The 26,852-nt window shown below is 37.8% G+C and overlaps 1 protein-coding gene across 8 annotated transcripts in view; it reads left to right on the top strand.

Moving 5' to 3' along the window:
* Window positions 1-26,852, top strand: part of PHLDB2 (pleckstrin homology like domain family B member 2) — a 221,681-nt gene that overhangs the window by 175,593 nt on the left and 19,236 nt on the right. For 3 of the 8 annotated variants that reach the window (XM_045584004.1, XM_045584007.1, XM_036448408.2), the window contains exons 6-14: window positions 3,372-3,500; window positions 9,931-10,086; window positions 11,023-11,133; window positions 11,661-11,750; window positions 15,144-15,287; window positions 16,213-16,398; window positions 18,129-18,269; window positions 19,456-19,555; window positions 20,823-20,927. In XM_045584004.1, the coding sequence (XP_045439960.1) occupies window positions 3,372-3,500; window positions 9,931-10,086; window positions 11,023-11,133; window positions 11,661-11,750; window positions 15,144-15,287; window positions 16,213-16,398; window positions 18,129-18,269; window positions 19,456-19,555; window positions 20,823-20,927 (1,162 nt within the window). Of the gene's footprint in view, window positions 1-3,371; window positions 3,501-9,930; window positions 10,087-11,022; window positions 11,134-11,660; window positions 11,751-15,143; window positions 15,288-16,212; window positions 16,399-18,128; window positions 18,270-19,455; window positions 19,556-20,822; window positions 20,928-23,984; window positions 24,006-26,852 lie in introns of all 8 variants that reach the window. The other 5 variants (XM_036448409.2, XM_045584005.1, XM_045584006.1 and 2 more) reach the window with 5 other exon arrangements.

Below are 26,852 nucleotides of genomic sequence, written 5' to 3'. Positions count from 1 at the left end.
CCAACTGAGCCACTCCTGCTGGATTGACGAGATTTTTTAAAGGCTCATTCCTTAGCCTTTCTGACTAAGTGGAGGCCTGGAAATAACATATTGAAAAGCTCACAGAAGGTATTCTAAGGTGCAGTCTGGGCTAAGAACCACAGAGCTGAATAGCCTGTACTTCATGAGAAGTGATCAAGTTCCCTCTCTTCTCTTTCCCTAGCCCATTATAAATACTTATTGAGTGAGTGAATGAACAACTCACTATGGAAACAAATATAAGCCTGGTGTATGTACTGATTTCTACTTTCATTTGCCCGCAAATAATTTACTTTTGGCTGTATATACACCTCAGGAACATCAGTCTTAAACACACATAACAGGCACCATCTGGCAATGAATTTGTGATGAGGACAAATCAGTGTGAGAACAGTGCTGATGGAAACAGCCGTGTCTCTAGGGAATCTTGATCTGTTCTTGGTTTTGTAAATGTCCCTGTACACCTGGGTTTTCCTGGTATGTCCAAATTCTTTGAAATCTTGTTTTTTCAACAAAGTTAAATTTATTAAAATATTAAAAATTTAATTCATGTATTTCCTGAAAATCAATTTTATGAATCTCTAAAAAACTCTCTATACTCTTTCCCAATTTTATGTTTGAAAAATATCACTGTGCTATAATCATTGGAATAGGTGAGTTTTAAATCTGGGGCAAGAGAATGACACCCTGTTTTAATATTTTACATGTAAAAAACAAGAATCCCTGTAAAAATCAATTATAAAGCAATAATTGTATAATAGAAAGCAATTAGAACACCGTCTAATTTGTCCATCTATTTCACCTTCGCTGTGTTAGGTGATACTTTCAGCTCTAATTAACTACTTGCTTGGAGCTAATTTTCCTCTTAAAACTTCCTGGGCAGCAAATAGGAGAGAGCAATATTAATTTCTTTCTGACTCAGAGTTGGTCTACTTCTGGCTCTGGCAGGAGTGATGTCACCTCTGTGATTTATGGCCCGGTACACCTGCCACTAGTCCTTCTTTCATCCTTCCCCTTTACTTCCTTTGCCCTAGCTTTGGCCCCACTGAGACCTAGGTAGCGGTCACAGCCTTACTGGTAAAACTCAGAGAAGCTGCAGAAGGTTCTGATGGTGCCTGCTTGTATAATTCTTCTAACCGCCCCCTTGTATGGGATTGCGAAACGTTTTGAGCACCTCAGGAAGAAGGCACTATGTAAACATGAGGTATTTTTTATTAGCTGTTCATTTGTGATCTATTGGTAACAATTTTTTTTAAATGAGGGCTTCAGAGCAATTGTTTATTTCTTTGGATTGAGACCTGTGTTTTAGGCCAGCACCTTTTCATATTATCAAATATTGTATTCGTGATTTTTATCAAATATAACTTTACATTTGTGGGCTTTGAACTTACGGTATTTAATTGGAATAAATGGTTTGCTTATTTGCTTAACTTCCTGTTTAGAACTAGATTTACTGCAAAATTTGGTGATGTAATATCTAGAAATAGAATTGTTTTTGGATAACATTATTTGCTCTCTAAAGAGGGCCATCTTTGATCCACACACAGAGGAAATACATTTTTATTGGCCAAAAGACAATGGGTACTCTCTATTGCTGCTTTTATAAGGGAAAGATTATTGATTCTAAAAGCAAAGACTAAATCTAAGGTACTGCCAGTAAATTCAGTTTTACTGTGAATCAACAGTTGAGAATCCTTTTTTTCTCTGAACAGTGTCATTACTTTTTCCAATTCCTGCTCGATGAATTCTCCCAATGAGCAGACTTGCCTTTACAGACCAGGACACTGTACTTACAATCTGCTGAGGTATAAGTTACAGAATCATTTTTAGGTTTATATATGAAGTAGGATTTCAGTTTTATGATTTCTGGATTTAATCATTTTGAGAAAAGAATGCATTTCTAAATCAAAACTTACATTTCTAAAATGTGCTTGACACTTTAAAATTTAAGCGAAAAATAGACACTCAAGTGAATCGTTTTAGACTTAAAAAAAAACACCATAATGTATTTTATAAAGCATTTACACATGAAATCATGGCCATTTGGATGAAGAAGTTATAGTAAGTATAATTTCATAAGACTATTTCAGAGCTTCATCTTTTAAAAAAATACTTCCGTAATATACTTAGAAGCCAGTTTTATTTCTACCAATTCACACAGAATGAACGAAGGAAAGGAAAGACATGGTATTTTGCTTACTGAGGTGAAACGGTGGTCATGCTTCATAAAATGCTTTTGTGTAGTCTGAGAGTGTTGTGCAAAGAGAGAATCAGGTCTGAAGTTTATGTCAAGGGTTCAGGGTATCATAAAGGGAACGCAAGTTGGGAAGACCAGCACTAAACAGGTTGAAGTTTTGTTTGCTTACCAAGTGGCGTTGGAGGGCCTGGTAATCGCTGTATTACAGATTCACCTATTACACTCTGGAAAATGTCCGGGGTCACTTTGGAGTGTGTGACTTCGGAGGGATTTAGTGCTGTCTTCTCCTTTCTCTCCATTCTCTGACTCCTGGGTGTTCTCTCCTCTTTTTTCACAGTCCATGTTTCACTTATTTTTTTAGTCAGTCCTTGTTGGGGAAGTTCGTATCTTTACAGTAAATGTCACACTGTCACACATTCCATGTCTCTTAGCATACCTCCCTCTCACTGCTTAGTCAAATCTTTTTTTTTTTTTTTTTTTTTTTTTCCCTAACTCTCTCAGCCTCTGAATGAGATGTCCTCCTGGGAATCAGATCCTCAAATTGCTTAAGCTCTGGGTTTACCAGATAGCTAGAACTGTTTGGGATGCCAGGGTATTACCTAAAGTGCTTAATGTGCCTCTGATATGGGAATAAAATTTCAATGATTTCCAAAGCTTGCCTAAGAAATGTCTTGAGCAAATTGGACTACCACAGTACTTGAGGTAAATGCCTGCTTTTCATTGTCTGGCTCTCTGCCAAGTGATTCTGCAAGGCAGTCTTATGAATTCTGTTGGCATTGCTTTTGTTCTTTGTTGACCATTGACCAACACTACTGTTGCTTCCCCAGCTTTTGTAATGTGGTGGAAGGAAGGAAGGAAGGAAGGAAGGAAGGAAGGAAGGAAGGAAGGAAGGAAGGAAGGAAGGAAGGAAGGAAGGGAGTCATTACCAATGCTCCAGGAGGTCGATTGTGTTTTGAGAATACAGAAATGGGTCCCTTGTTTCTACTTCTACTTATACCCCCTGTTCCTAGTCACTAACCTATGTTTCTGCGTTCATAGGACATCTAGAGTTTGCATATACTGTACTGTATGTGTTATCCTTGGGAAATGTTCACTAACGCCTGCTTAGGTGTGAAGGTAATGTCTATTCTTCTATTTTCTGATTTCTGAACTTCAGGAGAAGGTAAAGCTTGATGCTGAAAGGGAAAAACTAGAGAGGCTTCAGGAGCTTTACTCCGAGCAGAAGACCCAGCTGGACACTTGTCCTGAGTCCATGCGGGAACAGTTACAGCAGCAGCTGAAGAGGGTCAGTAGCAAACAGGAATGTGCCCATTGTTTTTTGCTTTTTTTTGTTTTGTTTTTGTTTTTTTGTTTTTTAAATTAAATTCCACTTACTTCGACTTCCTTTTTCACATACCATAAATTTTCATAAGTTCTGGTCATTAGATATTTTTCAAACAGAAATATGCATGCTAACAGTATATATTATATCATGCTCATCAGTTAAAAATTACCTTGTTATAATCCTTCTCCTAACTGGTAATGTAAAAACATTCTTTGTTTTGGGGTGTTTTTTTGTTTGTTTGTTTTCTGTTTTAGTTTTTTAAAGAGAGCAATTCCTGACATGCAATGGTCACCAAGATTATAGCATTTAAATCAACTGACATCTTCACCCATTCTGCACTGCATTGTGAATAATATTTGCCCTTGAATATATTTTACCTTGATTATATCCTCTTGTCCAAAAAGTCTCTTATTCTCCTGTTTGCTCCCCACCACCACTTAGTGTATGGTTTTTCCTTCTACTTCTTTCTAGTAGTGACATTGAACGCACGAGCACAATCACAGCAATCAAACGTGCAGCCTCAAGATGCAGGGCAGTACTAGTGGCCTCAATATATGTGAATTTCATGATTTTGAAACGCTTAGTGCAGCACAGACCTTCTAGTTGAACTTCATCAGGTTATTCACTGATCCATGACGCTGGCAATGCCAAACATGGCCACGCTCTGAAAACACGATTACATGGATGGTTTCAGAACCACTGGTAATGGCCGCTTCTTAGTTCAGAGATAGCAGGGCTGGTTCCTCGAAACAGAAGCCCAAATAAAGTATGACCCTGGGGAAGCAATCATTTAAAGTCTTGGACTTTCAAAGAAATCACATAATAGTAATTAGTTTTGAGTGACTAACAATTTATGATTCCTCATGAGTAGAAAAGAAGGCTAGTTTCATTCATGCATTATGTCTATCTCCTTGAGCTTTCCCAGGTTGAAAAATAAGATAGCTCATCCTCGAAAATGTTTAAGATGACCTTCAATACAAAGATATTTGATGCCTTGAGCATCACTAAGCTATGAAAAATTATTATAGTTAAAATTTTTCTGTATATGGCAGAGGTGGAAAGCATCTTAATAAAGAGTGCCAAATGCAGGCAGGTTAAACTGCAGCATAACAGTTTTAATCCTTGTTTTTTCTTACAATGTTGGAGCAAAGGAAGTTCCAACAGTGTTTCTTCCTCGTCACTTGTTTTATCGTGTGCAGCTAAATTTGCTGTAAGAAGATAAAACTCCTAATCCCTAAATGGCACCATTTTCTAGAAATCTTGTGGTATCAATGATTAGGAAAAGAATAATAGCATTTATAAAATTATTTTAGTTTGTCATTTATTGGTGTTTATGTCAGTTCACAAAAGAGTTCGAGAAACTGATTTTTATAGTTGTTTAATATTTTTCAACTCTCCTTATTACTAAAATTTTTACATAGCTGAAATACACTGAGTCAGCAACATAGTTATATATTTTGTTCATTCTTTCCTCTAGTTATGCAGTTATTGTTTATATTCTTTATAAACATCACTTCAGATAAAAATTGGTAGATTCTATTAATAAACTGAACTCAGGTTAATATCATTGCTGTTTGTTTAATCTAGCATCTATAGGATAACTCATAAACTTGTATACATTCTAAGGATTTTGAGTACAAAAGAGGAAAGGAAATTATGTAGAAAGCATATTTTACTAATTAAAGGCTAAGATTTCTTCCTCTTCCTCCCCAAGCAGAGAGTAATATACTTACCATAAAACCCTTTTTCTTAGGAGGAAAACTGACTTGTGATAGCTTCTGTTCTCTTGATATCAATTCTATTTTTCAGGAATAACGACCATAGTAACTCTTCACCAATCCGTTGGCTTAATCAGTAAAAAGTTCACTTATTTCGTGAGGAGTGAAACTTTCCTGTGTTACCACAATTCATTTCCCTTCAGACCTCAAACATTTCAGATTACTATTTCACCACAAAGTTTTCCCCAAGGCATTTTAACTAGATTCAATAAAGTTGGTTTTATTACTACAAATTTCATTAGGTGGCAAGTTATACAAAATAAAATCATAACAGAATAGGAAGAACATCATTTTCTTAAACTGTATGTTGTCTCAAATACTTAAGCTGAACTTATAGGTTGATTTTGTGTATTCAATTCTATGGATTTATGACTGCGCTTCTTACCTCTAAATCAGTGTTTTTCAACCTTTTTTGGGCAAAGGCACACTTGTTTCATGAAAAAAATCACGAGGCACACCACCATTAGAAAATGTTAAAAAATTTAACTCTGTGCCTATATTGACTATAAAGTAATTCTCTTGAATAGGAATAAAATAAACACAAAGAAAGTATTTTATAATTACTTTATTATGAAATATTAAGTAAACAAAATAGTGAAAAATTATAAAATTCTTGTCTTGTCTGCACCTACGGCACACCAGGCAACATGTGCCGCAGAACAGCGGTTGAAAAACGCTGCTCTAAATCATTGCTTTAAGAGTCGGATTGTACTTTTCCTCTGATATTGTTTCATGGCCTGAAATAATATGTAGTGGATATGGGCTCACCAATCAAATTGCTCCCCCGGGTATGAGTAGTATGGGAAAGAAAGCTGAAATTAAATGAGACTTTCATTTGCCAGGATAGGTTCCATTATTTAATGCAGGCAACACCTGGCTAGGACAATTTCTTGTGTTTTGGATATTTACTCAGCTGCCTAGTTGATTTAGGCTCTTGGTTTTAAAAAAATTATTTCATATATATATTTTAATTAACTTAAGAGAGAGAGAGAGTGAGAGAGAGAGAGAGAGAGAGAGAGAGAGAGAGAGAGAAACATCAATGATGAGAGAGAATCATTGATTGGCTGCCTCCTGCAGGCCCCACATGGGATGGAGCTACAACCTGGGCATGTGCCTCTACCAGGAATCGAACCATGTCCTCCTGGTTCACAGGTTGACACAATAGCTGAGCAACACCATCAGGGCACCATAATATCTATAATTGGGAGACCTTGTCATTGACTCTACAATCAGTTTATAATTTAATCTTGCACAAGTCATTCAACTTCCATGGGTCCTCCCATGGAAGAGGTTGCACTAGATGTACCTTTGTACCATTATCTTTCCAAATTCCAAAAGTATGCAGTTAAAGTGTTTGACTATACAACATAAGATGCAAGAATGTTGCCCTAACTGGTTTGGCTCAGTGGATAGAGGTTGGCCTGCAGACTGAAAGGTTCCAGGTTCGATTCCAGTCAAGGGCATGTACCTTGGTTTCAGGCACATCCTCAGTTGGATGTGTGCAAGAACAGCTGATGGATGTTTCTAACTCTTTCCCTCTCCATTCCTCTTTGTAAAAAAATAAATAAGATATATTTTTTAAAAAAATGCAGGAATGTTAAAGCCTGAGCCTCATTTAAATTTTCTTTCAGACTTGGCATTGAGCTGTCATGAAATCATTACTTTAATCTCTCCTGGCTTTACCACATTTATTCTCTTCTTCCTCTACAAGGCAAAGAAAACATTAAAGATCTACATATAAAATCTGCCATATAAATTCTCAAAAGTTACTGGAAAGAAAAGAAGGATTCACACTGACTTTTCTTTAGTGAGCTGTTTCAGGGCCTTTCACACCCATTCTTTAAGCTTGTAACGATTTCTTCTTCTCGTAGTGAAGTGAGCTCAGATTTTCATTCAACTCATCGTACACTTACTGGGGCTTCTTGCCTCTATTGTTCTGTGCTCAGTGAAACTGCCTCTGTTCCCAATTTCCATCCCCTAAATTTGTATTATCTATTGTAATATCTTTTAAATGTTTTTATGCCCTCCCAAGTTGTTTTTCTTTCACAGTGTAAGTTTATAGACACACATTTTGATAGTTTAGATAACTTGATCAGATGATTACACCCCCAGAATCTGAGTGCCCAATTTAGCTTTATTTTTCCAGTTTCCCTCCTAGTGTACTATTATTGTCATGCAGCGGTTTAAATATTTGCTACAAATTAATTAGTGGCTCTCTGACCTTTGTGCGGTTAAAATAACATACTGCATGTTAACCAGATGTGGAGTGAGGGACTGACTAGCATAGTGTATATATTGTGAGCCACATATCTACTTTGAATGTAGATTATCTATAAACTAAAAAAAAAAAAAAAGTTTATTAAATTTTTATCTCAGTAACATTTAGACACAAACCAAGCTTAATGGAAAGACTTTAAAAATTAGTGTGTATACTTGTATGAATAAATATATCAGCTAATGTATTGCTCTAAGACTATAGGACTTAATATTTGTTTCAAGACATGATACTTGAGTTATCTCTTAATTTCTTCAGTAGAGACTAGATTTGGTCTGAATTTATTAATTTCTTTAGAAATTATAAACATGAAATGTCTGAGAAACTTGAAATGTCAGGCAATAACTTGAAACCAAAAGCATATTTTGGTCTTGCCAATTTAAATGATCAATTTTTCAAATTGTTTTTTCTGCTCTTAAGCTTTGAGAATGCACTTCTGTTGCTATAGTGTTGGTTTTAATCACATGGCTTACATGGTAGCTAATATCTCTTTTGTAAATCATTCTCAGAATAAAATTTATTCCATAAAATAGAAATATATTCCATTTGATTAAAATATTTAATTTATTATCACTTACATAAAAACTAGGAGGTGAATAGAGTTAAATACTGATGTAGATCTAAATTATAATATATTTATTTTTTTAACTCTTTGATGTTTTGATTGAAAAAAAAGTATTGCCTCTTTTGCCTGTGAAAAGCTGAAATCCATATGTTCAGCTGCTTCTTCTTAAAAATTATATATTTTTTTAAAATATATACATACCACATTTATAGTTCTGTCAAAGTTCCAAAAGTAAAGGAGTGGTTATTTTTTAAAAAATAGATTGGAGAGCCCTAACCAGTTTGGTTCAGTGGATAGAGCATCGGCCTGCAGACTGAAGAGTCCCAGGTTCGATTTCCAGTCAAGGGCATATACCTTGGTTGTGGGCACATCCCCAGTGGGGAGTGTGCAGGAGGCAGCTGATTGATGTTTCTCTCTCATCAATGTTTCTAACTCTCTATCCCTCTCCCTTCCTCTCTGTAAAAAAAAAATCAATAAAATATATTTTAAAAAATAGGTTGTAGAATAACTTATACAACCCGGGTGGATTTTTGCACAGATACAAATTCATTGTTGTCTTCAGGCATCTTATGAGTTGGAGAATGCTGTTCTAGATCATCTGATTTTTATGATTTTAAATCTTTCTTAAGTGTCCTCAAGATTACCCAGAGTACTGTATGTAATCTTTGAATCTCTCTTTGTGCCTGCTGAAAGCTGTGGTCCCTTCTTTCCACTAAGAAGTTTAGTAAACAGTTTTTTAAAAACCCCAATCTTCAAATATGTTTGATTACACCACTCTTCAAAAAATTATGTGAGCATGCATGCCTATATATTACATTGATCATATATATACTTATGTATGCTCAAAAATATATTTATTTTAAATCATGTATATATGTTATTTTATCTGTATGTAGATTAAAGAATATGTATTGAGGAATTGTAAAAGGAAAGGAAAAACTAAAATTAAGTATAAAGGAGCTCTAATATTTTCTCTTCACATCTCTGTGGATTGTGTGGTGTGCCATTTGAGGCATATTATCCCTCTTAGAGTCCTCTTGTCTGTTATGTATGCCAACTTTTTTTTTGTTTGTTTATAGTCAACAACTTTGAAAACTTGAATTTAATCACTAAAGTCCCATTTTATTTGACCCTTTGTAGAAATGGGAATTTTCTCAAGAGACTATGTCACACCTTTGGTCTGCTGATAGTATTTATGTTATTCACTGAATTCTTTGTATACTTTGTGATCCATTTTAAAGCCTCCTAGTAGACTTAAAGCAAGGGTTTCTTTGTCCACAAAGCAGTCTAAATTCAATGGTGAAATAAATGTGTCCCCACCCCTACCCCAAAGTCCTTTTCAATTCTATTGTAATAACAGTCTCTGCACTGGGGGTTAATTCCAAAAGGAAAGGGTTACCATAGTATAACCCTGTTTGATGTTGTAATTGAAAAGATATTTTAGCTGAGACTGGTTTGGCTCAATGGATAGAGCGTCGGCTTGGGGACTGAGGGACCCGGGTTCGATTCCGGTCGGGGGCATGTACCTTGGCTGCGGGCATATCACCAGTGGGGGGTGTGCAGGAGGCAGCTGATCGATGACTCTCTCTCATCGATGTTTCTGGCTCTCTGTCTCTCTCCCTTCCTCTCTGTACAAAGTCAATAAAATATATTAAAAAAAAAAAAAGAAAGAAAATATATTTTGGACTGTTTGCTTTTTAAAAAAATTTTCTTCACATTAAAAAGGCTGTAGCCATTCTGATGTGTCTTGTTTTCATTTGCTTTTCTCCAAAGGATGCCGACCTATTGGATGTTGAGAGCAAACACTTTGAGGACCTGGAATTCCAGCAGCTAGAGCATGAGAGCCGCCTGGATGAGGAGAAGGAGAACCTGACCCAACAGCTCTTGCGTGAGGTGGCTGAATATCAACGGAACATTGTTACTAGAAAGGTACGTTTGCCCAGGGTCCTTCAAGGCAAACATCACAATAAACCTCTCACTCTGTGACCATAGTAATCATTAATACAGCCAAAGCATGTGTCTGTCTGCCTGTCTTTACTTCTGAATGTCTTTGAGTGTTTAATCACATATCCCATTTTGCAGATGATGGAGCCTGCCATCTATATGCCAAATGGTACTTTAAACTAGATAAACATTACATGTTATAGCTATTGTTACTTAATGCTGTGGATACATTTATATATTTTTTTCTTACGTGAAAACAGAGTTAGAGAAAATCAGAAATTTCGGCATTTGTTTTCAATTACTTCCTTTTGCAATCATAGTAGCTAGATTCAGAATAATTGTATAAACAAAATCTACTTGGAAACTTTCTCCATCCATTGCTCAGTATTTCGCAAAGCTGACTGATAGCTTGTCACCATTAGAAATAGCGCCATGAATGCCATGCACATGACTGACTCCTCCCAACCCCTAGCTCCCAGATGCCCAGCCCAGAAATCGGCTCTTGTTTCAGAATTTAGAATCACACCCAGCACTCTGGACTAAACCCAAAAACTTGAGCAAAGGGAAGATGGAGAAGGTGACTTCTTAGGCTCTCAGTTTAAGTAAGAAATTTCATTGTTTTTCCCATAAGGCATCTCCCAAGATGATGCCAAAAGTTCATTGATAGTCTAAAACAAGATTTCCTGTTGACTTCTGTGTTCTTCAAATAGATTTTAAACCGCTGGAACTGTGTTGGCCTTAGGTAAGGAAAAGCCAGGAGCTTGATGGTCTAGGAAACTGCCTCTGGGTAGTAATCACGGCCAGCCATCAATGAGAATATTATTCCAGCTATAAACACCTTTTCTCTTGTTTCCAGGACAGACTGGCAAGCCTTTGTATGTCTAATTTGCATCTTTCTATGATCATCATCTTTTCCTCCAGGAAAAAATTTCTGCATTGAAAAAGCAAGCCAATCACATTGTCCAGCAGGCTCAGAGAGAACAAGACCACTTTGTGAAAGAAAAGAATAACTTAATAATGATGCTGCAAAGAGTAAGTGTTTCCCTTTCAGCACTGGAAATTTGGGGAAAGCCATTTCCTTCAAAGCAAGTGCCTTTTAATAGTGAGCAGTAGATTGAAATCTAAGAATGACTTTTAGGGTAAAGATTAGCCTCACCAAAGGGACCATGTCCATACCCCGGTCCCTAAAGTGGCTACAAGGAAGGGATTCCTCCACAACCAGATTTCCTGATCTGGCCATAGTCTAATTTCATAGATCTAAACTTAAAACTTGAAGTGATGAAGTTTCCAGAAGAAATTATAGAAGTGTAAGTAAGTGCCCTGGGGTAAAGAAAGATATTTTTTTAAAAGAGGAAATGGCAAAGAACTTGTATCCAGAATGTTTTAAAAACTCCTATGACTCAATAATAACACGTAAACACTCAATAAATAATTTTTTTAAAAAGCAGGCAAAAGACTTTACAAAAGATATATGAAGTCATCTGAAAAAATATTAAAGGTCATTAGTCATCAGGGAAATCCAAGGTTGATTAAACTTAATAGATTTTGTGTTCTTTCAGGAAAAGGAAAACCTTTGTAATCTGGAAAAGAAATACTCCAGCCTCTCGGGGGGGAAAGGGTTTCCTGTCAACCCAAACACTCTAAAAGAGGTGAGCGGTGATTTTACATGTCCACTCCTACCACCTTAGACATCAAGACGTGCACCTCGGTCTTCTGTGATTAGCGGAACAGGAAAAACATGAGCATAAAAGACTTAGGAAAGCACTCCATGTGTCGCTAGCCTTCCTCCTTTCATTATTTGTGCTTTGGGAATTTAAGGGGTTATTTTTGTGTCTTATGCAAATGCCCTGTGTGTATGTGTGTGTATGTGCCTACTTTGCTTGACAGTGACATTGTGAGTTAACTCGGAGTTTCAAAAAATTTAGGTTCCAGACCAAAACTAGTCTTAAATTCTCGTCTTTCCTTCCTGCAGTTTCCTTTCTTAGTTTTCCCTCTGTTTTATTTTGCTTCTAAGTCTCCTAAAACATAAAAATTCCCATTGTATTTGAGAAGATAATCTAATTTCTTTCTTTTCTCTCTTTATTCTCCCAAAGTCATTTCTGCTATTTTCCATCTAAATTGAAAAACCCTATTTATATTAAACTATATACATTCCTTATCCCAAACATCCATGTTCCTCCAGACCCAGACACTCTTCTTTCCTAAATATCTTTTGATAGAGCTACACTGCTACAATGGTGACTATTTTAATTCTAATTAGGAAAAGTATAACCTTTACTGAGAAAGAAAACTTTTTATATTTATATTCTACAAAAAGCTAAGGACAAAGCTTGCTTCTACATAAAAATTTGCATAATAACAACCCCATTATTTATAAATTGCTTTTCAAAAGACATCAAAGTTAAGAATTCCTGCATAGTAAGAATTTTTTTTGGGGGGGGAGGGGGCAGGTATGTGAAGTAAATGTTCATCACATAGCAGGTGTGCTTAATGAGTACCGCAGACGCAGTTTGTGAACTGTTTCCACAAAAGCTTTATTAGATAATTCCGTTTCATAGTTTCCTATAATTCAGAACATGGAACTGGCAGATTCAGTGGACAGAGGGTAATTATGAATGCAGTGTAGCCAAATATAGAATGTTAGCAAGGTGGGAGGGGCTAGGTCTTCTGAGCCATTTGAAAGAAACATGGTTTATGTTGTATGGATGGGATGCCCCTGAGTGGTTGTAAGCTGGGAGGTGACATCACTTGATATCCATTTGTTAAACCTCCCTCTGGGCTGCTCTACTGGATTAGAAGAAGGAGCAGGAGATGGCAGGAAGCCCCCGTGGTGATGATTGCAATAGTGTAGGTTGGAGATGCTGGGGGCTCAGATTCAAGTGATGGCACAGAAATTGAATTAGCTGGATGTGGATATGGTATCTTGGAACCAGAGGTGACAGTTCTTGTTGATAGGCTGGATGTAGGGATGAAGTAAATTAAGGAAGGTGTCAGGAGTCATGTCATTATTCCAGTTTGAATAATGAGATGGATACCAAGTACCTTCTCCTAAGAAAGGGAGGACTGGGGTAAAAATAGGCTCAAGAGGGAAGATAAGCCATTTGACTCTGGACACAGTGAGTCTGAAAGACTTATAACATCCAAGGAATTAAGTAGGCTCTAAGGTCTCTATCTCTTCATAGAAGAATAAAATCTTTCCTTTTCTATTAATGAGTTGTTCTTTTTTTCTGCAAACTTCCTGGTTCCAAAAGGCTATTTGGCTTTTTTATTATTTTTGTGTGTCTGCAACTCTTTTGAGTAGCTATGTGTTCTCTTTCATGGACCAAATCAACAACTCACAAGTTGTTTTGACTTGGTTCCTTTTTTCCTTCCTTTTTTTCCTTCCTTCCTTCCTTCCTTCCTTCCTTCCTTCCTTCCTTCCTTCCTTCCTTCCTTCCTTCTCTCTCTCTCTCTCTCTCTCTCTCTCTCTCTCTCTCTCTCTCTCTCTCTCTCTCCCTCCCTCCCTCCCTCCCTCCTCTCCCTCTCCCTCTCCCTCTCCCTCTCCCTCTCCCTCTCCCTCTCCCTCTCCCTCTCCCTCTCCCTCTCCCTCTCCCTCTCCCTCTCCCTCTCCCTCTCCCTCTTCCTCTCTCTCTCTCTCTTTCTCTCTGTTTTTATGGAGTGGTGAATTTATATCTAACTTTTAAACAAGTCCCACTTTTGACAAGCTTCAACATTTCTTTAATCAGTTAATTTGGTTTTGTGGTCTATGAAACATTCTATCAACTGAGCAAAAGAATAACTCAGAAGTTGTTACTCTTCATTTCTGATTCATTATCAAAGATAAAATGAAATTTGCACAACCCAGTTGTATACTGCCTTTCTTCCATTTAATCTTATAAAACTTTACATACTATTCATTGCCTCCATTTGAAGTGTGAGACTAATTCAGCAGCATTTTGATACCTCCAATTTATAAACAGTCAATTTCCACTTTCTCATAATTATAATTCTCAGTAAAGTCTTGCTTTCTAGCCTGGAATTTTTGCTTCATCAGCATAACGTTATTTTGCCTTTCTTTGAACCATTTTTTTAAAAGATTGATGAGCTAATAGAAGAACCTAAGTGTTAAATTTAACACTATTTTACCTTTGAAAAAGATACTATTTCCTAATCTTCATTCTTTTTTCATACTGGTTTATTGGTGTGGTGAAAATGATGATTGGTCTATATAATTACTTTCCATGAAAATTTGCAAGTGCCTTTTCCTCAAATATAAATTCGGGAGTTTGAAGAAGACAGGCTTTGACTTTTGGATATTTATGCTGAAGCCAAAATTGATTCATTGAATTTAAGAGTGGGAGTTGGGGGAGCTGCCCTGAATTGAAATACCCTCAAGTTGCAGCTCCATCTTAGAGTGTGTGTGTGTGTGTGTGTGTGTGTGTGTGTGTGTGTGTGTGTGCTTATTCATGTGTCTTACTAGAAGAAGCTCACTAGAGGACAGTGTACTTCTTATTTTCATTTAATTGAGATGCCTAAAAATTGGATTCCATTACAAATAAATTATTGTTTTTAAAAATGTTTTAGAGCAAAGAACAGTAGCCCTCAACCCACATTCACTCACACTTTATCAGGAAACAGAAGAAGAGAGAAAAATCTAAAAATAATGTGGAAAAGGCTCTTGAAATAGAGTGAATGAATATATTGTCAATTTTATATCTCTGATTTGTGTGTGTGTGTGCTATTATTTTTAATGTTGTGTAATGACAACCTCATTCAGTCAACAGAATGAAAGGTGATACCTCCGGGTACTTTAAAATCGACGTTGCTGGGTTATTTATAATTTCAACAGGGGGAAAAATTGTAATGTTTGGAATATCATTTTTCATTATTAAGCACTGTAAATCCATTTTAATTGCCAATAACTCCCTAATGAAACATTTGATAATACCACAGATATCTGGCTGTGCCGCTCTAAGCTAACTCCATTGTATTAGAGCATTAATACTCTCGCATGCCTCAGCTTTTGCTTTCTTTGTGTTTAATTTCTAAATTCCTCCTTTTAGGGCTATATCAGTGTAAATGAAATTAATGAGCCATGTGGCAATTCCACGAATCTATCCCCTTCCACTCAGTTCCCTGCTGACGCTGATGCTGTTGCCACTGGGCCTACCACAGCTGTACTGGTGAGCCAGCCACAAAATAAAGAGGTGTGTTGGCATGACATTTCATTCATTCACTGCTTTCCTCATGTCAAAAATTAACCCTGGTTAACTGAAAATGAGGGCACTTGTGACAAATACACGTCTGGTTGACCAGAGGGTCAAAGTGATAATTGAGTTTGAAAAACATAACCATTTGGGGGTACTGCTCTACAAATTGTAATACAAGAAACCATGATATATATGGGACAGAGTGGACTGCTAGATGTAAGTTCAAAAATATAAACGCTATATCTGAGTACTCTAACCTGATCTAGCTTTCTTAAAAATCAAAGTCTCTAAAATTGTTGGTTTGAATCACCTTTCCAGTTTGATTTTGTTTTCTTTTCTTTCTTTTTTTTTTTCTTTAATCCTCACCTGAGGATATTCCATTGATTTTAGAGAGAGTGGAAGAGAGAGCGAAATATCGATGTGAGAGAAACACATTGATTGGCTGCTTCCTGCACGAGCCCCGACCAGGGCCCAGGCCAGGGAGAGGCCTGCAGCCAAGATACGTGCCCTTGATCAGAATCAAACCAGGTCCACAGGCCGACACTCTGTCCACTGAGCCAAACTAGCTAGGGCCAATTTTGTTTTCTGTTACATTTTGCAGTATGGTTGTTGTTTTTGTTTGTTTGTTTTTTGGTGTGTTTTTTTGTTTTGTTTTTTAGTGTAATGCCTTTTTAAAACATCTGGAAATGGGTGAATAATAATAAATGAAAATACTGTCTGCTCATCTAAGTTGCTTGCAGGTTGGGGTTTTCACTAAAGGCTAAATGAAAAGATACAGCCCATCATTTGTGATTTTTTGATTAAAATATAAACAAAAGATAACAACGAGGTTATTTATTTCATTTCTTTGTCATTATTCTTTCATTTTACATGGACACATGTATACTTTTTTTTTTTTTTTTTTTTTTTTTCCTCCATGAAGCAAAGATCATCTGTCTGTCCTGGATTTATGTTTCCTTCTACCCTTTCTCCTCATCCTGTCACTCAACCTCCATCAGCCCCTTGGCCTGAAGTCATGGCTCCATCTGTCAGTCCCTTCCCTTTAAATGACACACCTCCTCCTCTACCAGCTAAGAAACACAGAAGGCAGCAGCAGCAGGAGCAACAGGTAATTAGGAACTGGTGTTCAGAGCTTGTAAACCTTTTCTTCAACTTTTGCAAAGAAATTTCTTAAAAAGACAAGGTGCATACTCCTTTGCTGATTTTCTTTTTAAAGGACATTTAGTGAGGTCTGTGGGTGTGGGGAGTGTTATAAGTTTGGGACCTTGGCTGTCCTCTCCTGAGTTTTGATATGTTTGAGCTAATTCTATATCCTCATACATTAGTTTTCACTCAACCAAAATATTACAAATTATCTTGGGTATTATCAAAATAGTGACTATTATTTCCATAAAATCCATGGTATAAAAGTTGCTGTGTCAACACAACATTTTTTTATACATTATTGAAACCATAATTCATCATTAACCATCATTCCTTTACTCTGTGTCAACATTTCTTAAACATTTTACAAATAAACATCTCATTTCTCCATTCAGATAATCTTGTGAAATATGAATTAACTGCATATTGACACTTAGGGAACTGAGGCTCAGTATAGTAAATAGTTTGTCCAATGCCACCCAGGTAGTGTTTTGGTGCCATAGAATAAGAGTTTATATTGACCAGATTAAGAAATACATACTTGTTGTTCTTAATGTTGCCCTCCTTTTACTACATTCAGTGCTTTTGCATGCTCATGTTTTAAAAATCTCTTATGAGCCTCCTTTAAATTATAATCAAATTCCTATGTGAATTGGGCCCCAGAGGGCCTAAGGAGGCATAGACATTAGATCCCCAAAATAGGCAAGCCCCTCACATTTCTTGAAGGTACCTTGACTCTCTATTGCCCTTTGTTAAAGGACTATATATTAGCTACTATAAATAGATAATGTTAAAGTAAAAATGCAGGTATATTTCATGATTGGTAATTGTAAAGAAGAAAAAGGAATTTGGTAACTCAAATTTGCATTAATTTTTACATATTTCAAAAGCCCAAGCTTAGTGTAAAAATGATTAAACCTAAAGAAACTTTAACTAGGAAATAACTTCACTATTGAAGACATTTTTTTTTTTTTGAAAGGCCAAGAAATTTTTGGATAAATGTCAAGTTGGCAAAATTTTGCCTTAGCAATCTGAAAGGAAGGGGGAAAAATAAATAGTCAACAGGAGGATTTTTTTTTTTTTTATGTGAAGGATTATTATACGGGATTCTTGGCCAAGATCTTTTTTAAATAAAAATAAAAAGTAACCTAGAAGGATGCCTTTTATGGAAACGTTATGCTGATTTGGAATGTGTTTAAGTGATTGAAATATTATTCCAACTTTAAAACAACTCCCCTGTTTACCTGCTCTTTCTCTCCGTCTTTTTCCTTCTCCCTTTTCTTGTTCTCCTCACACTGGGATCTGTGCCACCACACACAGAACTGTCCAGACAGACAAGGGGAGAAACTGCTTACTTGCTTTGTCCACTGGCTGTTCCGCCATCCACATGGCGACCATCATATTCATTTGTAAGTTGTCGTGAGGCCCCAAAGCAGCAGGCATTATGAGAGTGAAAGGTGGATTTTTTTTTCCCTTTGTTTCTAGGTTCAGTAAAAAAAAAAATCTGCTGCTGCCTATGTAACTTACCAAATGCTAGCTAGCCCAAGTCTGCTAGTGAACACAAATATGAGTTGGATTTTAAGAAAATTTGTTAAAATTCTCAAACTTCTTGGTAAATGCATACTTCTTAATTTCCTCAGTGACCTGTTTCCATTAGTCAAGTTTTGCTATTCTGCTTTACATTTGCATTTAAAGCACTTTAGAAGTCTGGAAGAAAGGAAAAAACAGCATAAAGAAGGCCTCTATCTGAGTGACACTTTGCCTCGAAAGAAAAGCACTCCTTCTATATCCCCACACTTCAGCAGTGCTACCATGGGGAGAAGCACCGCCCCGAAGGTAGGACACGGGGAGAACTGTGGGCTTCACATTCAGGGAGTCTTCTCGTCCTTATGTTGACAGGTGCTCCAAGGTCCTTAAAGAAAATGCTCAATAATAAATCATTAAGTTCGCTTGTCGGGCAGACATGATGACTAAATTGCATTTTCTGTCTTACTCAGGGGACATTTGGAATTGTATGCTCTGGGACCAAAGAACCTGGCCCAGGGTATTTTCTGCCACCACCACAAAAGTGGTAGGTGGTATTCATGTGGCAGACTCCTGTGGCTACATCCCACATCTGGAAATTGGAAGATACGAGCTCTGGATTACAGGAATAATAGGACCAGATTTTCATTTAGTCATTTCTGAACCTGACATTGGGCTAAGTGCCTTCTGTGGATTGTCTTATTTTAAAATCCAGCAAGACTATTCAGTAGAGATACTAATTATGATCCTCATTGAACATATGGATAAACTGAGGTATAAAGAAGCTAAGTGACTAGCCCAAGTGCCCTCAGTTGGTTAGTTATGAAGCTGGAATATGAACCCATGTGGTCCAATGCCTAAACCCTCATTCATGTTCTGCTGATATGCCTGAGGGGTCATTGCAGGAAGAGGAGGAAAGGCAGGGGACAAGGAGGCTCTGAGGGGACAGGCTTTGGGGTTCTTTCTTTGACCTTAGAGTAATCTTGTTTTAAACTAGTGTCCTAATATATAAACTGGTATTTGAAAAATATTTTTGTAAAGGATTCTGCTATTAAAGAGAGTGCTAGCACCACTGGAGGAGTTTATAGATTTCAGCCCACTAGGTAACTGGGGGAGGTGGGAATTGGCCCCCGTGTCGCAGGGTAGGTCTGCTCTGCCCTGGTGCATGCCCTGCACGTTCCTGCCCCTGCATCTGCCCTCTGCTCCTTATGCATGCAGAACTTTGAGTTGCTCTCAATGGTGGTTTTGGAGAACAAGTGTTTCCCCTGTTTTTTGGAATTGCTGCCACTGGAGGAACCGCTGTAATGGGGAGACTTCTACGGAGCTCCTAAGAGGGACAGCGACTGGTCTTTATCGTCGAGCATCCACAAACGGGTTGGAAGACTTTCCCGTCCTGCCCTCTGTGCTTAGAAAGGAGCCGTGGGTCAAGGATGTGGCCGTGTCCTGAAGGGCCACTGGGCTGCAGTTTGCCTGAAGTGTTTCCTCCCGGTTCTCACAGGCTCACTTGCCCCTGGGACAAAGCAACAGCTGTGGCAGCGTGCTCCCTCACTCGCTGGCAACCATGACCAAAGACTCGGAATCTCGGAGGATGCTCAGAGGTATGTCACTTTAAAAATGAAATGTGATGTCTTTTGTTAAGCATAAGAATTATTCAGAGAGAGGGAGGGAGAGCAAAGTTGAGGATCATTAAAAGGGCAGCAAGCAAAGTCCTTGATTTTACTCTTAATATGTCCCCTTTGGGGAAGGAATAGATAGATGATAGATAGATATAGATCTATAGATAGATCAATCGATCGATAGATAGATAATAAATAGATAGATGATAGATAGATAGATGATAGATAGATGATAGATTGTTGTTGTACTAAGGTAACTTTTTCTATATACACATATGATTGGTATGTTTCAAATTTTGCATTTCATAAATTTGTTAGTAATAGTATTCTCAAAACAGAAATGCCCCTAGAGAATCGCTAACCTTTGCATTTTATAGGTAGAAAGAAAAGAGAGATCCTAAGTGACTCACCTGGTTTGTGGCTGAGCCACTGTGTTGAAACATGTGCTAAGGATTCATTGAACTGACAGTAAATGGCGCACCAGTGGCCCAGGACAGAATTCCCCTAGGCCTTTTAATGTGGTTTGAGCCTTTCTTCTAATGTGGTTGTTAGATTTCAGGTAGACTTTGATTCTCAGGGTATTTATTTCTTTGTAAAAAATTCATTGCATTTATAATGGGATTGTCAAATAGTCTTTGTGGGCTAGAAGAAATAACTGCAATACAGTTCCAACTATGAGAGTCTTGTTGAGATTAGATTTATTGTGTTAGCACAGTCGCTTAGATCAACAACTTATATTGGTGCTCACCTTTTTTTTATGTTTTTATTAATTTCAGAAAGAGGAAGAGAAGGATAAAGAGAGAGAGAGAGAGAGAAAGAGAGAGAGAGAGAGAGAGAGATCAATGATGAGAGCGAATCATTGATTGGCTGCCTCCTGTACACACCTTACTGCGAATTGAGCCCAGATATGTGCCCTGATCCAAAACTGAATCGTGATCTCCTGGTTCATGGGTCAACACTCAACCACTAAGCCACACTGGCCTGGCTGGCTCTTACTTTTGAATAGGCAGGGTTGCTAGAGACCAGGAATGCAAATAAATGACATGATTCTTGCCTTGAAATGCTTATAGTCTAGTGAGGGAAAAAGACACATAACAGATAATTTCAATAAAATGTGATAAAAGTGATGGAGGTGTGAAAGTGATGGAGGTGTGAAAGGATGTAAATACGGAGGCTGATAGAGCGGTGGGCATGTGGCCCCTAACTGTATTCATGGACCAGTGGGATTGAATCTCTTCCCTCCAAGCAGGCTGGGATTCCATCCTGACTGCTCAGCCTCTCTGCCAATGGTATCAGGGGATAATCACCGGTTTTCTATCAGACAAAAAAAAAGGAAAAAAATATATACATTTTGGTATGTATATATATATATATATGTATGTATGTGTGGTGTGTATATGTATGTGTATAACTTTTGTGTATATACATATATATCACTTGAATGAGATTTGTTTGTTTTTTTTTTTCTTTTTTCTTTTTTTTGTTTTTTTTTTTGTTTTGTTTTCTTAATCCTCATCAGAGGATACTTTTCCCATTGATTTTTAGAGAGAGTGGAAGAAAGTGAGAGAGAAGCAGCGATGTGAGAAAGACACATTGATTGGTCTTTCTCAAGAAAGCCCCAGAATAGGGGATCAAGCCTGCAACCAAGGCATGTGCCTTGATTGGAATCGAACCTGCAACCCTTCAGTCTGAGAGTCGGTGCTCTACCTATTGATTGAGCAGACGAGCTAGGGCTTGAGCAAGGTTTTGAATCAGTATTAGAAATTAGTTAATAGTTAATAGAGTCTGTAGTAGTCAGAAGAGAGGTTTATAATGTGTGATAGGTTTATGTTACACTTAAATAAAATACACTTGATTGAACTTCTGTTTTGTTTTTTAGTTTTGTTTATTTATTTTTAGAAAGAGAAAGAGAGAGATGTTGATTTGTTATTCAATTTATTTATCTTATGTATGTCTTCATTGGTTGATTCTTGTATGTGCCCTGACCAGGGTCAGACCTGCCACCTTGGCATATTGGGATGATGCTCTAACCAACTGAGCTGCCAGGCCAGGGCCTTTTAGTTTTTTAAAATTAAGTTCTGAAGCTAAAAAATAGCTCCTATGATTTATAAATAATAAACATAAAAGCATCATTTAGCTCTCATTTATTACTGTTCATTTGAGTCAGGCCTGTTTTTTATTGAAGCATTTTTCTGCAACATTTATAGACTTCTTTTTAAATGTGTTTTTTCCCAGTGGCTGAAGACATCAAAGCTTGGATTGGCCCCAATACCATACTTTACTTTAAAAACATTTTCTTTAAATAGAGAGTAAGGAAAATGAGACCTCTATACTACATGGATTTGTAAAACCAAGAGCTATTAACATTACCATGTAAGATGACCTTGGTGAGAATATGGTGAAAGGAAGGGATGTTTCATCTCCAATTTGCTAATCTCTGTTTTCCCCTCAAATAATGGGAACCCCTAAGCTACATTCATACAGGAAAATGGATCTGATTCTCTCAGGTCTCCTTAGGGAAGTGCCCTCTGGAAAGTACACTGTCTTTGATCTGTTTGCTCTGGTTCTTCGCTGGTAGGCCTTTTGTACACCCGAGAAGACTGCGCTTCAGTCTTCCTACTGCAGATGAAGTGGGGTTCCTTAAAGTGTTTCTAGGGTGCTGATGAGACCTCTTCTGAGGAAATGGAGAAGCACCGTGTGTGTTGATCCAGTGGCATGAGTTGTGTCTTGTGAGGCCAGCCTGTCTCCCGTGGCTCCCCCACCTGGAGGAGGAGGAGTCGGGGGCCACAGTTCTTAGAGCCACAGCAGACCTTACATTTGGCAGGATGTTCTGTTGAGCCCATACTGGTGGCCCAGTGACCTAGAGGGTTGAATCACCATTTCATTTAGAATTGTTTCACAAGCACTACCATACAAGTAAAATTTCACGGTTTTGAAAAAGTTTGGATCTAGCACATTTTCATCAACTCAAAACGTAATAGATCTCACCATTTTTGTTGACTTGCACAGTTAACTTAAATGAACCATTTTTTTTTTTTGCTGTTTGTGCATCACGGACACATCAAGGACCATGGTGTAAGTATAAGCCATCCCGCAATCAGCATTGTTTTAACGGATCCAACAATGTGAGTCATGCAGACAAAGGTTCCCGAGGGCAGAGTTGAAAGCAGACAGCCCAGGAACTGGGCTCTTAAAGTTGTAATGGTTATTGGCTTTTGTACAACTTGTGAACTTATTGCTTTATGAGCTTTAGAATGAATGAAATCTTTGTCCTTTTGTCTTTTGTTTAATGCAGGAAAGTCCAAGAAAGGTATGACAACCTCCTTGTGTGGTGTTTTTGTTTCCAGCTAATAGTGAAAGGTCATTGTGAAGTCATCTTTAAGAAGTGATCAGAATTAGAACTGTACAATGGCAGCTTCTTAGCCTGATGATTATTCCTTTTACACAATGGGGAAATGTCGTTGCACCCTTGCAGGGTGCAGCTGCCATTCATTCACAGGCAGCTGCATGACCTTCTTTGTTTTGCTTTTTTTTTTTTTTTTTTTTTTTTTTTTTTTTTTTTATGACAAGGACAGACCCTGCAGGAAGCATGAGTGCTTGGCAAGCATTGTTTTGTAAGACTCAGGATCTAGATAAAGAAAAGAATAGGTCTTGTGTGTATATAGGCTAAATGTAAGACATGAGATTCCTCCTTTATAAAGACCAGGTATAAATAAAGCAGGCTGCGTGGGAAAATGGAAAGATTTAAAGGGCCCTACATAATCATTTCATTTAAGACTATTTCATGCGAAAGATTTAGTGGAGAGTGAAAAACAGTTTAACTGGCTGGCCTGAATCAATAAGATGTAATTACTGTGGCTAGCTGATAGAGATGTAGGATATTAGAGAACTGAATTATACAATTTGATGGACACTGCTTCAAATAGTCGAATGACATTTTACAAACCTTGGCCCTTAAAAACAATTTGTTACTCTCTGCATGGAAAAAAAAAAAATGAGGCATTTTATGGATATAATCTTGTTTTTATTCTCCCTATTTTTTGGTTGACTGATGTGTGTGAAATTTTTTCTTTCCATAAAAAGTCTTTTTTGACTTAAGAAATCTTTTTGACTTAAGAAATCTTTTTTTTCCTTAAGAAATCTTTTGTGTGCATGTATTATAAGCTTATTGTGTTTTTTAGCTTCTTGAGTTCTTCTCTATAAACTCAGATTTAATCTAAAGATGTGAACATCTTGCCTCGTCACTCTGCTGTCATCACTAACACCGACAATGACTGCATGTTGAAGTGTCGTGTATTTTTCCTGTCCTCTGGTCATCCTTTTTGATCTGTATCTTTTTCCCTTTCTCTGTCGTTCTCTTCATTCCTGACTTGTCCTGTGCCTTCATCTTCCGGCTGTGGAATATGGTTAGGAAGAATGAATTTATCAGCAGGTGAGCAATGAAAAGCTGAATTGCCAGAAATATGGGTTGATTTTGTCCTCTTAAACGCAGGTTATAATTTTAAGTCATTTCTATATTAAGGCCTAGATAGTCGTTTAAAGTATATACCACACATTTGGAAGATATGGGCAAGACTGTGTATCTCATAGAGGTCAGCTCATACAGGACTTCTCAGGTCCAGTTACCCAGAATTTACAAAGACTGGCACTCAATAATAAGTGGACCTTGCACGTGCAGAATATTGGCTCTTCTTGGGCAATGAAGAGAGTTGATTTGTTTTGGGGCCCTTGTGTGTGCTATTCTTAGTGACTGACCTCAGATATCAGGTCCCTAGCTTTTTCTGTCCAGATAGGAAGGATTTGAGGCATTAACAAGGCCCTTTTTCCTTTTTAGATGCTGTCCACTGCTGCATGTTATTCTTGCTGCATAACTTAAAACAAGCAGTCTCAGGGGCTGGGAAAGCTTCGTTTTTCCCAATCCACTTACTTAATTTGGAAAGTAAATGCATTCCACTTCTTTACTTAGCCACTAATTTGGTTGCCGTTTATAAATGAGAACATGAATTCGTTGAGTGATTCTTCATTTCATGACATTCATATGTTCAGTAAACGGGGAATCTGTGATGAACAGAACGTAGGTGTGTCCTCTGTGCTACCTCACTGCACCGGCACCTCTCAGGCCTCCTCTAATAAAAGTACCTACCCCTTTGGCTGGCCAAGTCTGAGCCTAAATCCCAATACCAGCTCTTTGGAATCACCCTGGCACGGTTCCAGGGCCCAGAGGCGAGCTCCATGGACTTATTTGTAATAGCAGGGGCAACTTGGTGTGTGTTTGTGTGTGTTTTTAATTGTTCAATAAAGAGGAGGCTAAGCCAGATGACAGTTGAGTTCATCGTGTCAATAAAACACTGCCCGTTGGGAGAAATGAGAAGCTTCGTAACATAGAACATTTCCATTCACAATAGGTTCGCAGGAAGCAAAAGCCCTGCGTTGAGAAAGACGTGCTTATTGGCAGCTGGCTTTTTCATTTAAGTTGCCGTGAAAATGTCAGGCTTATTTTACCACCTGAATGGTGGGAGGTTCTCTAAGACATAGAGCCAAACCTCAACAAATAGTGGGGTGATCTGGGAAATATACATGCGCAATCCTTTCCACAGTATACTTTCTCATGCTTTTTCTCGTGACTGCATCTGAAAATTTTGAATGATTTTAGCCTCACCTAGTATGAAGATACTAAGTTCATTTGCTTATTCTGTGATTCTTTTTTTGGGGGGGTGGGGGAGTAGGAATCCTGGAAGATTTGAGGAGCAGGGCATGTGTTGTTCTAAGAAGAAATATATTCACCTTCCTTTCTGCTTTTCTAAGGAAGTGTTACTGCGTCATAGGGATTGACCTTTCCTCATTTTGAAAAACTGGAGGCAAAGGGAAAGCTGAGGCAAGGCACATGTCATTGCCAAGCAGACAACTCTTGAGTGTTTTCAATTACATGGCTGTCTTTTAGGGATTTATTTTTCATATTAAAACAAGGAAATGTCATCCATGTAGTTGGTGTCAATGTGGACCTTTTCTTTGCCAACAAACCTTTTGAAAGCAGAGGCAAGATACATGTATGAACTTTTTAAATATAATTTCTAGTGAGTTTTTTGCCCTCTTCCTTTTCCTAATGAATATTTTTTTTAAAAATTAAAAGGAGCAATTAGTAACTCTAAAAGTTCAAATATCAAAGATAAATATTGAGTAATAAATTGTTTGCCTTATTTTTTTTAAAGGCACATGCTCCACTCTCATGACTATACTGGCTTCATTTAATGCTTTATGCATTAATCACTACAAGTAATGGTAATTTACCTAAAATCTTATGGTTTGCATTTATATTTTTCATCTTACCTTACTGATATGTAGCTTTTATGTTTGTGTGCGTGTGCATGTGCTTGTGTGTGTGTGTGTGTGTGTGTGTGTGTGTGTGTGTTTTGGTATTTATAATTTACTAGAGGCCTGATGCACAAAAACCATGCAGAGTAAGCCTTCCAGTGCCAGCTTCCCTCTGGCACCCGGGAACCAAGCTTCCCTCGCAGCCCCAGCTTTGTCTGGAAGGATGACCTGGAGGATGTCCAGTCTAATTACCATATTATACTTTTATATAGGACTAGAGGCCTGGTGTATGAAAATCCGTGCACTCGGGAGGGGGGGACATTCCTCAGCCTGCACCGTCTCACAGTCCACGACCCCTTCCCAGGGGATTGGGCCTAAGCTGACAATCAGACATCCCTCTGGAAGCCCAGGATCCCTTGGGGGATCATCCAGCTACAGCTTAAGCCTGCTCCTCACCTAAGCAGCGGTTGGGCATCCTTAGTGCTGTCTTGGAGGCTCCCGCCACCACCACTGCACTTGCAGCTGTCAGCCCGACTTGTGACTGAGTGAAGCTCCCCCTGTGAGAGCACACTGACCACCAGGGGGCAGCCCCTGCATTGAGTGTCTGACCCCTGGTGGTCAGTGCACGTCATAGTGACTGGTCGTTTCTGGTCCTTCTGCCCTTGGATCAATTTGCATATTACCCTTATATTATTATGCTCTTATTATATAGGATAATTATAATTTATATTATAAAAACTTTTTTTTTCAGAAGAGGCCTTATCTGAATTAACATATACCTAAAACTGCCCCAAATTTTAATGCATCAAAACTCATAGAACTAAAATCACTCTTTAGTAGCCTTTGGTGTGTGATGCTTTGCACCATGAGGGTAGCTCTGGTTTTAAATAGAAATGTTCAATCAACAGTGGAGGAAGCTGTTTGAAATCACTTGCCTTCTCTCACTCTCTTGCCCACTTTTTGGACA

Source organism: Pipistrellus kuhlii, unplaced genomic scaffold, assembly GCF_014108245.1.
Source record: "Pipistrellus kuhlii isolate mPipKuh1 unplaced genomic scaffold, mPipKuh1.p scaffold_m20_p_2, whole genome shotgun sequence".
NCBI classification, from domain to species: domain Eukaryota; kingdom Metazoa; phylum Chordata; class Mammalia; order Chiroptera; family Vespertilionidae; genus Pipistrellus; species Pipistrellus kuhlii.
Note: the sequence above shows the minus strand (reverse complement) of the source record. Positions and strands in the feature narration are given on the sequence as shown.